This window comes from Notamacropus eugenii, chromosome 1, assembly GCF_028372415.1.
Source record: "Notamacropus eugenii isolate mMacEug1 chromosome 1, mMacEug1.pri_v2, whole genome shotgun sequence".
Taxonomy (NCBI): Eukaryota; Metazoa; Chordata; class Mammalia; order Diprotodontia; family Macropodidae; genus Notamacropus; species Notamacropus eugenii.
In genome coordinates, this window is record NC_092872.1 from 61100750 (window position 1) to 61113518 (window position 12769).

At 37.4% G+C, this 12769-nt stretch overlaps 1 protein-coding gene across 14 annotated transcripts in view; it reads left to right on the forward strand.

The window, feature by feature from the left end:
- The window catches only part of ZDHHC4 (zDHHC palmitoyltransferase 4), a 38617-nt gene that overhangs the window by 3379 nt on the left and 22469 nt on the right, over positions 1–12769 (forward strand). For 3 of the 14 annotated variants that reach the window (XM_072604055.1, XM_072604020.1, XM_072604078.1), the window contains 4 exons: positions 1350–1484; positions 5648–5763; positions 6323–6453; positions 10822–10895. In XM_072604055.1, coding sequence (XP_072460156.1) covers positions 6331–6453; positions 10822–10895 — 197 coding nt within the window. In that variant the 5' untranslated portion in view covers positions 1350–1484; positions 5648–5763; positions 6323–6330. Of the gene's footprint in view, positions 1–1273; positions 1485–3455; positions 3580–5320; positions 5764–6322; positions 6454–10821; positions 10896–12769 lie in introns of those variants that run through there. The other 11 variants (XM_072604045.1, XM_072604013.1, XM_072604039.1 and 8 more) reach the window with 7 other exon arrangements.

The window sequence follows — 12769 nt, forward strand, 5'->3', positions numbered from 1 at the left end:
CAGCTACATTTATGGTGAGACCAGCGCAAAGCTCCTTCCTTGGGTCTGCCTCTTTTACTCTTTGATATGTATATATGCTTACCATGTTCTGTCTACATGTCCTTAATATTTCTTCCAGTTTGTACGGCTAACCCAACTACAGATTACAGTCATTCCTTGACATTTGAGAGGGTTAGAAGCACAGGAGCCTGGAAATGTGAAAAACTTCTAGGCCCCATCCCAAACCTTTATTGTTTAATAATTCTGATCATATTTAGCATACAAGTAAAACAACACATTGCATACTTTAAAAAAGTTGCAATTTTCTACACACAAGAAATGAGTATCTTGCACACTGTGCAAAGCCTTCACAGCCACAGTTAGTGCTATTTCCTTCTATGAAAAGTACAAGACACAACTATCATTGCAGGAGAAAATCATGTGACTGAGTCTGGACAGCCCATAGACAAAAAGGAGGTGTTCCCAAAAGAGTGTGTATCCCATAAATCTTCAACACACTGAAACTTTAAACAAAATTTAACTTTTTAATAAATTTATGTATGTATACTTTAAGTAGTAAATGATAAAATAGTAATTTATGGTATTTCTAAAGTATTCTTTATATATGCACATCATCTACAGTTTTCTGAAATATGCTGCAAATCTTCAAAAATTCCCATTTAATTATTGATTACCAGCCTGTAAATAACCAAAACTGCAAATGTGAAATCCTGGAATGTTGAGGGATGACTGTACTTTATTAGCCTCTTAACATTTGACCTCCCCTCTCTTACCTTCTTGATTTCTGTTTTGTTTTAAGGCTAGCCTGCTTATGAGGCTATACTTTGCCCTTGTTGTCTCCTACATATGAAATAGTCTACCTGTCTTTCTTACATCATATACTGTACATTTTCTATATTTGATACCCTAATTAAAGGATAGGATATTTTCATCCATAAAGCAAAATAAATCTTAGCTCCCTAGCCGCATCCAATCTGAGCACTACTTTTTTTTCTCTTTTCTGCTTATGACAGAAACTTGGGCCACAGCATTGAAAATGGTCAGTTTTAATCACCAAAACACAGCTCAGAGCACTGAGTTACTGAGCTTAATTTCACAGGTTGTATCCCCATGTTAGCTTGCTGCTTTTGATCTGCTTCCCAGTCAACACAGTAAAATTTAGAGCCCCATCCAGGTGTCTTGAAATTGTGAGCCAGTTTGTCAGAAGAGAATGTGGATCAGCACAAATCTATGTGACATAATGGAAAAAAAAACAAAACATCTGCCTTATTGAGTCAGTCATTAGAGATTACAATTACAAGAGATTATTGTAGAGGATGTTCTTATGAGTTGTACTGTATGGCTTCCAGGATCCCTTCCAAATCTTAGACTCTGTGTGAACCAAAGCACTTGAACATATGAGAGGCAAGCATGATTCAGCGGAAAGAACACTGGACCTGGAGTCAGAGGACCTTAGTGCAACTCTTGGCTCTATCTGACACGTAGTAAGCACTTAATAAATGCTTATTGATTGATGGACATTTTAAATGATCTTGTAATTCTTCCCACTTCCAAATATTCACTTTATAAGTAGAGTATTTATATACTCTCTTACAGAGAGAATCATCTAACCATTTCAACCAATCGTGGGTCTACCTAATGAGCATGCTTATTTAATTTTATTTAGCTCCAATTTTGCTTAATAATATTCAGTTCCAACTTAAGAACACATTTTGATTATACTTTCGCAAGTTGAAGTTGTCCCCAAGCATAATTTTCAAGTAAGATTTGTTTTATGACCTCCTAGATTTACTTTTACCGACTCTCTCTACTTTCAGGCATTCCCTTATATTTTTTTCACCATACCAAAACTTATTTTTGAAAGACTATCTGATAGATTAGCCGCTCATATTCGCAATGTTTTATATTTTACAAAACACTTTCCTTATATGACCATTGATAAGGTTGATAAGAATACATATTATTATTTCTTTTTTATAGATAAAGCTTTAGAGATATAAAGCAGCTTGCCCAGGTCATATACCTAATAAGTATGAAAACTGGGATCTTAACCAAGGTTAAGATTATTATATCTTGTATCTCTATATCTATGTATAGATATTTATATGTTATACTTGGCTTCAAGTACAGTATTCTGCCCAATATTTTAATTTGCTTTGGTCACGTATTCCTTGTGAATGTTTAATTACAATCAGTTGGGATTTATTGAGCTCCTACTTAAAAATTGAGCACCATGCTAGGTGCTGTTTAGAATACAAGGAGGTTTAAGATATAATACCCACCCCCAAGGAACTTGCTAGTTAAGGAAATCAAACATGACTACAAATAGGTCAGAGAAGGGAGAGGTTGCTGAGTTGGTCCAGGAAAAAGTTAGAAAGATGTGGTTTCACCTGGTTCTTGGAGAATGGTTAGGAGTGCAGAGGAAAGGCATATCTGGCAGCAGGTAGAGAATGAAGCAATAGCCTATTGGTAAGATTTCTCATGACTCATTTAAAGAGAATTTGTGGCTAATATCAAAAATACCTTTAGTATTTTAAGGCTTACAAAGAGCTTTCCTTAAGACAAGATTGTGGGATTGAGGTTTTGCTTATAGTAAGAGAAATTACTGAAATATAGGTGATGTTTTATGAAACCAGTTTAAGGTTTTAAAAGTTCTTTACATGGCATACCTCACTTGATTTACCAGCCGTCTGGGAGTAAGCACAACAGTATTCTAATTTTCCTATGGAGGGACTTGAGATTCAGAGAGATCAACTAGTAAGTGTCAAATGGGATTTAAGTATTGGTTTCTTATGGTTCATAGTTGAGTGCTCTTTCCACTGTACCAGACTGCCTCAATATTGACATATATATAGTTCTTTCATGTTTACTAAGCACTTTATTGTATTTGATCCTTATACCAATATTGGTATCCAATATTGGTAAAATATATATTTCTTAGGTCCATTTTATATTTGAAGAAACTTGAGTCTCAGAGTTAAAGTGACTTGCCCATGGTCATGCAACAACTACTAAATGGAATTTGAAGATAGATTTCTCAAACATAGCACCTATTCTGCTTTATCATGGTACTATTCTAACATATGACAAAATTTTCCTATTTCCCTGAATTCATATGCAGTTGACCACCCACCATACCTCCTTATATGAGTTCTGGGTGATTATGGCAGATTTCCCATTCCTTATTATATGCTCTTCTTCCTCATGTTGTCCTTTTCATTCCCCATGTATTTGTTATCATTGTTTTTCTCTTACATTACCGAGTCTTTTTTCATGTAAGTACCTGTTCAGTAATCCCACACTAGTCATTAACTTCTAGGGGAATAGGAGACAGTGTTTCACAGCTCTTAACTGTTTGTAACCATTTGTAAGCATTTGTGCGAGAAGCAGTGTTACATAGTGGATAGATAATTGACTTAGGAGTCAGTTCAAGTTCTGTTTCTGATACATACTAGCTGTGTGACCACAAGCAAGTCACTTTGCCTTTGCATCTTAATGCTCCTGACAGCTTTATAAGACTGAAAGTCATAGCTGACTTTAATCAATGGAAGGAATTTCTCCACAAGAATGAAATCAAAGGTATGAACCCCCACCCCATCCCCCCAAAAATAGGTAATTCAAACACAGCTTGGGTTGCGGATTAAGTTGAAGTAAATAAACATTCAGAATTTTGTAGTAAGATCTTTTCCTATCTTTGGAAGATGCCACAATTATTTAGAGATCTATACTCTGTGAGTGTGTAATTAGAACAAAATAGGCCATTTTTAGCTTGTAGTCTATTTTGACAGGGTAGAAGGCTACATAGAGACCCTTCTACTACTAAATTTACCCTTACTCAGGGATTTATACAATTTTTGTGACTTACCGTACTACCTTGGGTGGGTCCTTAGAACAAGGAAAGCATTTTCACCAAACTCATAGAATCAGAGGAGTTCACTTTTCCTTCATGGGTGCCACCATTTCCCTCAGAGGCCTATATTATTATACATGGGACTTATAATACTACTCTGGGTGGGGCTTAGCAAAGGGGAAAGATTCTAGGTGCTCTTGGAACCTAGTAGTTCTATCTTGCTACTTTGACACTGTTGATCTTTTACTGGGAGATCCCCTTTGTCTATGAATTAAAGAATTTCGGAGTAGGAAGGGACCTCAGTGACTCCTGTTCTTAACTTATATTATTAATTCAGTAAACTTTATTATGCCTAGTATGTGCCAGGCACTGTGCTAAAGCACTGGGGATACAAAAAGAGGCAAAAGACAGTCTCTACCCCCAAAGAGTTCACAATCTAATGAATATCACCTGAAAAAGAATTCCCTCTATAACATATCTGAGGAATGATTGTCCAGTCTTTGAAGATCATCAGTAGGGGGGAGCCTTCTTTTCCTGAATCAGACCATTTTGGGATAGCTATAATTAGTAGAAATTTTTTCTTCAGATGATGCAAAAGTGTCACCTTGTGTCTGAAACTTCCACCCTTCTGCCTTCTGGGACCAAGCAGTAAAAATTTGAATCCCTTCTCCATGTGACAGCCCTTTTACAGTATTGAAGATTACTATCATGGCTGTCCAAAGTCTTCTCCATGTTCAGCCTTCTCAGTATCTTTAACCATCCCTAACAGCATGAGCTCGAAGCTCCTTGTCACTTTGGTTACCCTTCTTGGGATATTCTCCAGCTTCACAATGTCCATAAAGTGTAGCACCTACACCTAGTTATGATACTCCAGATGTGATCTTCCTTGGGTAGAATCCAGGGAGTCCATGACTTCCACATTCTCAGGTTCTATAGTTGACCCAGACAGTATTTCACATTTCATCTAGCACTCTCCCAGGGTCTACCCAGCTCGGCATCTTGATTTCTGCTCTCTTCTGTCTATCAAACTGGGACTGCCAGAGACTTGCTGCTCCCCACCTCCTCCTTTAACTAGGGAGAAGGAGTCAGCTCAGCTTTGGAACTTTGGTTGAGCGCTGTGCCATGATGATTGCTGGGTGAGTGAAAACTGACCTCAGCCTACTATAGCTATCTAGCACATCTCTGCCTGCCATCCACAAGAACACCAGGGCCTACTTAGTGAGAATATTTTGCCACCTCCCTTGCTTCTCTGTGTGCAATCCCCCACCCTTCTAAATCCCTGCATTCTAACTATTTATCTGAAAACAATCGGATTGGTACTACCATTGCTAGGATGGTCCTAACAGTCTACTGCCTTGTGGCTTCACACACAATCCTATAACTACCTAGACCAAAACTTTTTTCTCTATGTACTATTACCCTAATTGTGATATATCTCCTTATTTGAATGTAAACTCCCTGAGCACTTTTGTATTTGTACCACAGTAACTACACAGTGTAGCATCTGTTAGGTACTTAATAAATGCTTGTTGATTGATTCCATGCCTGTCTTATTTTAGTCTGAGATGACATTTACTTTCCTGGCTGCCATGTAACACTAGCCACCTTCAGTTCTTTTTCAAACAAACCTCTCTAGTCATACATCCTATACTTCAGACTTGTTAAATTGATTTTTTTTTTTAATTCCAAGTGTAAGACTTTATTTTGCTTATTCAATTTCATCTTACCAGATTTGGTCTCATGTCCTAAACTTGTCACGATATTTTTGAATCTTTACTTTGTCATCCAATGTGTTAGATATCCTCAGCAACATGAATTAAATGTTTGTGCCAGTCACTGTGCTAGATTGTGGAGGTGGAAATGGAAAAGTGAGACAGTGGCAACCTTCAAGGAGCTTACATTCTACTGAAGAGGTACAACATAGCCGCAGATAAATAAATGTAATATATACAGAATAAAGTTATTTGAAATAGCAGCTCTGATAACTAAGGAAATTATTTTTAAGTTCAGTAAACATTCTATCTGTGCCTTTAAGTCACTGGTAAAAATGTTAATTAGCACCAGGCTAAGCCAAATCCCTGGGGCATTCCACTAGAGATCTTGAAAGGGGACATTTATCCATTAATGGCTACTCTTTTGAGTCTTGACATTCAACCAATTTAGAATACACCTAATTGTATTGGCTAGTATACATCTCTCCATCTTTTCCACAAAAATGCCATGAGCAATTTGATATAGGTTATATATGCTTCACATAGATTTCAAAGTTTCTTTGGGGTGACTAGGAAGAGAATTCATGTGCTCAGTAATGGGAAAACTGTGTCCACAAAAACAAAACAAAAAAGATCCATCCTAAAGACTGAAGAAATATAGTCATGAGGAATAATTTGAATTGCTTATGTCTCAGCATGCAGAAAGTTGGTAAATACTTCAATAAGATATACTGACACGCTTGTCTTTATTTTGTTGTAGCTCTCAAGATGGATTTTTTAGTTCTTTTCCTGGTTTACTTGGTATGTGTTCTGACTAGTGTTTTACTGCTCTGCATATATTCCAAAAGGACCCACACCTTGGCAGGAGAAATCCTGACATATGGACCACAGGTAATGGATCAAACAGACATTATGGGGAGAAGTATATTTTCTAATGAATTTATTAAATAGTTCCTGATCTCACCAGTTTTTCCATAAGGCTAAAGAGATTCTATTTTTACTATTTCATACAGGTCAATATACGGAATATATATTCTATAAAGTTAATTATGGATTTAAATACCACATAACAACATTTATTTTTTTCATTAATATAATTGAATAGCTTCCTCTTAAAAAAAAAAAATCAGTCTCAGAAACTTAAGGAAATAGACAATGACTCCACTGGCTCTGTCTTCGATCAGTTTTCCCAGATGTCCTCTAACATTACACCTCAGAATAAGTCTTTTCAACAATCAAATTGTGTGTGTGTGTGTGTGTGTGTGTGTGTGTGTGTGTGTGTGTGTGTTAAACCCATGAACAGTACAAGAGTGGGTAGGAGGACAAAGAGTGAACACCAAGAGGTTCTCTCCATCTTCTCAAGCAGTGGGAAAAAAAAATTAAACTTGCTGTCAACAGAAGCTCACCCTGGATTCTGTTACCTGTGACTTGTCGAGCCTAAGCTGATAGCCAGACTAGATTATAAATTTATGAATACTGCACTTTTAAATCTTGGAGAAAATCCCATTCTATAAAATTTCCTATGTTAGGGAAAGGACATGTTTATAATTCCTGACTAAACTAATTAAGTAACTTGTAAGTAATCATATAGTATATCATTGTTTAATTGAGAAATAAAACCCAGGTCTCTATGCTCTCTATTTCATTCCATGCCCTTGAACCAAACCTAAAAAAAAAAAGTAGACTTGGGCATATCTGTTTTGGCCTTAGTGTTTACTAAGACCTGCAAGAGGAGAAAGGATATTAATTTAATTAATTCATGTTAAAACAGGGACCAAGCTGTTTTGGAATAAGTGTTATACCCTTTATCAGAGATAATGTCAGCCAGACATTAATAGGACATACATTGTGAGCTGTTTATATGTAATGTCACATCTTCCCACATATTATGACCTCTACACTAGCAAAACGAAGACTTTTTAGGCTTGTGCTTTTTTTTTAATGCCATGATACATTTCACTTCACAGTATCTGTGCAAAAAATAGTATTCTTCCATAGTTTTACCAAACACACCTCTTACACAGTTCAGGTTTCTTATTTAATTTCACTTGTGATGCTGGGTTTATATTTAGTCTTCGCTGCAAAGTTATGATCCATTGACCATTAAAACAGTGCCTGCAATAAGGATATAGTTTGCAACCAAAACAATCATGTACAGCTGAAACTAAGGATTAAATCCATAAGTCATTAGCATCATGCTCTAACTAAATGAACTAGCTAGGCTATAGGGTTTATGATCTTCTGTAAGGGGAAGGGAACAAGCATTTATTAACTACCCTACTGTTTATGCTCAGTGCTTTACAGCTGTCTCATTTGATCTTTGCAACAACCCCAGGAGATAAATGTTATTATTAGTATACTATTATTCCCATTTTACAGTTGGGGAAACTGAGACAGATAAGAGGTTAAGTGACTTGCCCAAGGTCACAGCTTACAGCTAGTAAGTGTCTGAGCTCAGAGTTGAATTCAGTGACTTCAAGCACAGTGTTCTCTATCCACTGAGCCACCTAGCTGCCTTCATAACATACAACACATCAAAAAGATGGCACTATCAGGCATCACTAGATGGGAGAAGTTATGGATAATTCAGTAGTAGAAGTTTTATCTTCCACCAGTACACAGGAAGAAAGGACTTCTGGCTGTGCTTTTGCCCCAGTAGAAAGCCATAGGAAACCAGCAGTAAAACCTATTGCAATATAAATTCCAGGCCGACTGTTTGATTTCTACTCCACTAAATTAAGAAATGTATTCCTATCATTCACTTGACAACTAGTTAGGTATTTGAAGAACTGTTGAGAGTATGTGTACCTACTCACAGTACCCCAGCTCCCAAATGACTCACAGCTTGAAAGACTTTAATGAGGACTTAATTTCTTTTATCTGTTTTTGTTTTGCTTTACTAGTTTTCTTGTTTGTTTTGCATTCTCTTCTGTAAGAAGTTGTTGCTTGGATGAGTCTACAGTAATAGCATCAAATTCTGGAAGGATCAACTGACAGGAACCAGTAAATTGAAAAAGGGAAAGAAGTAGGGAAAGGCATGTTCCAAAGTGGTGCCACATGTAGAAGAAATTCAGTGAAGCTGTTCTTAGAAAGTTAGGTAAAAGTAGAGATGCTTTTCGACAGACAAAAGGAGATACAGCTTGGAATAGAAGACAGCAAGGAAGTGTTTCCTAAAAAAAGATGAACAGAAACAATATGTGGGTCTTAAAAGATAAACAGAGCTAAGGAGGCTAATAAAGAGGCCATCAGCTGTCACTGATAAATAAAATGAACCTTGATATACCTCCATTTTCAGTAGATGAAGATGAGGGCAGATAACAGAATCTGTCATTCTCTTGATTTCTTTTCTTTGGAAATCCTTACATGATGCAGAGTTGAGTCATAAACTTGTAGAAAGGAACTAAGCAGAGGTGACATGGTATAACGGAAATTATTCAGACAGGGAAAGCTGGGTTTGAAATATTCTTCTGCAAACTCATTAGCTGTATGACCCTGGAAAGACACTTGACCTCTGTGGGCCTCACTTTTCCTACTTCCCCAACATTTCTCATATACATCCTCTTCACTCAAAGAGCCAACACCCTTCTTCAGACTCTCAATCACCTCTCACCTACAACAGCTTCCTAACTGCTTTCCCTGCCTCAAGCCTCCCTTCTCTCCAAGCACCCTCTGCTTAGCAGCCAAGCACAACTTCCTATATAGCATGGATCTGACCATTTTGCTTTCCCACTCAAAAATCTTCTGTGACTTCCTAATGCCTCTTGGACAAAATGCAAGCTCTTCAGTTTGAAGTTTTTAAAACTTCACAACTGGTCTCTAGCCTGTCTGGAAAGGTAATCTAGGCATAGTTCACCTTTCTCCGTTTTATACACTCCAGGTTTCCACCAAACTAATCTACTGCTGCTGTTCATTTAACTTAACTTTTTGTTTCCTGTCTCTGTCTTTGCACAAACCATTCTACTTGCCCAAAACTCACTGGTTTCCCACCTTTGCTTCCTAGGATCCCTAGCTTTCTTCAAGGCTTAATTCAGATAACTGCTTCCTCCAGGAAGCCTTACCACATCCCCTAATTGTACCATAAACTCTTCCAGTGTCTATGACCAACTCATAATGGTGATATGAAAGAAAACTGGAAGGGTCCAGATGTTTTTAGGCTCCCAAATACTGAACCAGAGAACTTTAATAATTATTCTGAAGTTCATTATATTTATAGTGTATAAGCTTTCTTTTTTTTTTTCCACTAAACTTGAATTTTCATTGTGTTGGTCTTCTTGTGACCATTTAGAAGACTAGACATTTTCTACATGAGTTTCTTTCAGAGGCTTTCTCTTGCTTCTGATTCCTTCACTTCTCATGCCTCTGTAGTGGTTTTTAATTGATGTTAAATTATTTTTGGGAGGCCTGCGTCTGCCACTGAGCCTTCCGAGCAGCTGGGGCTGGGGAGGAAGTCCTGAGAAAAGGTGAGGCAGGGCAGGGCTACAGGTGGTGGTGGCCCTGCTACCTGAGTGCTATGTGGTGAAGCAGACTAAAGGGAGACTCCAGTTAGTGTGTCTGTCCTGTCCATTACTGTCCAAGTGCTAGGACTGCCCAGTCAAATACTACTTCCTCAACAAAACAAAAGAAAAACAGTTGGCCCACAGAGATCCTTGGTAAATGTTTGTTGAATGTCATCAGCATAATTTTGTAGCATGCAGCACACCTACTCTTCACCTTTGTAAGTGGATTTGTTTCTCCAAAATATTATACAAACAAAAATTCATACCTATAAAGAAAATGAAAGTGGAATACTTTATTCTGGGCTATAAATAAGAGAATCTACCAAAAAGATCTGGTTTCAAATCCCACTTCCCAAATATACTAGACACTTGACACTCACTAGCTGTGTGACTTGGGCAAGTCACTTAACCCCAACTGCCTCATCCTGGGTCATCTCCAGTCATCTTGATGAATATCTGGTCGCTGGATTCAGATGGCTCTGGAGGAGAAGTGAGGCTGGTGACCTGTACAGCCCTCCCTCACTCAAAACAATGTCAAGTGCAGGTCATGGCATTATTTCTCTAATGGCATGGTCTTCTTCGGCAATGAAAGACGAACAGAGCTATGTGACTGGGTAAGTTACTTAAGGAAACTGAGGCATAGGTTATCTGTGAAATGAGGATAGACTGGGTTGGTACAAAGATTAAATGAGATAACATCTAAAATGCTTTACAAACTTTGTGCTATTTGAACATTATTATTTTTATCTTCTTTGTGTTCCAGGTATTTTCACGTTTTATACCAAGGTGGCTACAAAGAGCTACACAAAAGGCATTTCATCACCTCTTCCATACACGGTACTTACTAAATGAAATTTTTACTTGTAGTTTTCCTGGCTTCATTTATCAGTTATTGTTTTCCATTTACTTTGTTACTTAAAGATTTGTGACTTTTTTATCAAGGTCTTTTCTTAGATGCTAGTACTTTCAAAAGTTGCCAACCAATGTATTTTATGTTTTTCGCTGAGCCAATAACTTATGAACAATTCACTACAATTCAACAAATTTATTAAATGTCTACAATGTGCTAGGCACTCTGATAGGAGGTAGGGATACAGAGACAAAAATGAAACAGTCCCTGCCCTCAAGGAGCTTACATTTTATTGAGGGGATACAATATGCAAACAAATAAGTATCACATCAGGAAACCTGAAGTGTGGAAGAGGATTAACCACTGGAGCGGATCAGGAAATATTTTTCTTTTTTTTTTCTTCAAATTTTTAACATTTTTATTTAAAATTTTGAGTTCTGAATTTTATTTCTTCTTCCCTCCCTCCCTTCTCCCTTTCCTGAGACAGTAAACAATCAGATGTAACTTCTACATGTGCAACTATGTAAAACATTTCCATAATAGTCATTTTGTACAAGAAGACTTGAATGAAAGAAAAAAATTAAAGAAAGTGAGAAACAGCCTACTTCAGTGTATATTCAAACAATATCAGTTCTTTCTTTGGAGGTGGCTAGTATGAGTCATTATTAGTCCTTTGGGATTGTCTCGGATCATGATATTGCTCTTACTGTGTACAACATTCTCCTGGTTCTGTATACTTCACTTCATGTCACTTCGTGTAAGTCTTTCCAGGTTTTTCTGAAATCATCCTACTTGTCATTTCTTATAGCACAGTAATATTCCATTGCAATCATATAATGCAACTTGTTTAGCTATTCCCCAACTGATGGGCATCCCTTTGATTTCTAATTCTTAGCCACCACATAAAAAACCAAAAAGATACTATAAATATTTTTGTACAAAATAGGTCATTTTCTCTTTGGGAATATTTTTCACCAAACAGATGTCACCTAAGTTGAGCTATGAAAGAAGATAAAGTTTCTTGAGTAGAGAACTTTCAAGCATATCTATTTAAAAGACCAGAATTGAAGTCAAGAGAATCCTAGAAAAGTAAATTAATTTGAGCAATTGGAAGGGACTGTATGATGATGCAATACTAATATTTTAATAGAGAAGAAACAAGTGTCCTTTCAAAACGAGAGTGTTGAGTGAGCTGGAGGTGGAGGGGAAGGAAAAAATAGGGACTGGTTCTATTCTGAGGACTTTAAGAAGAAGGGAGGGTAGAAGATGCATTAGTGTGGAAAGGAGGAATAAAGGGGTAGCACTTACTAGTTCTCATTAATTGGAATCTGAAAAGAATTGTGTGTTTGTCCTTTGTTCTCAAAGAGGACCATGACATCAGAGAAATGATGACATGACTTGTACTTGACTTTGTTTTGACGGGGAGAGGACTGTGTGAGGTCACCAGCCTCACTTTCTCCTCCAGAGCCATCTGGGTCTAGTGACCAGATATCCATCAAAACGACTGGAAATGGCCCAGGATGCTATGTGGGACCCTGGCCATTTTAGGCTAAGGTCTTATCAGACTTCCACTTTGAGTGAGATACACCCATTCAATGAATACACCTCTTTAAGTAGTTACTCAAGGGACATCCCCTTTTAAGAAAAGGAAAAACAACAGCAACAAAAATCAAATTGGGAGGGGAAGACGCTCAGGGTTCTTGGGTAAAAGAGAAGCAGTTATTGTTTAGTAATTATGAAAAGGGTATACGTGCTGTGGAGAAGGGGGTGGAGTAGGGGATTGGCATCAGGTGATGGGACTTATCTGAAATGAGCCAAAGAGGGCTGAACAAATGCACAGACAGGTGTAGAAATTCATCAG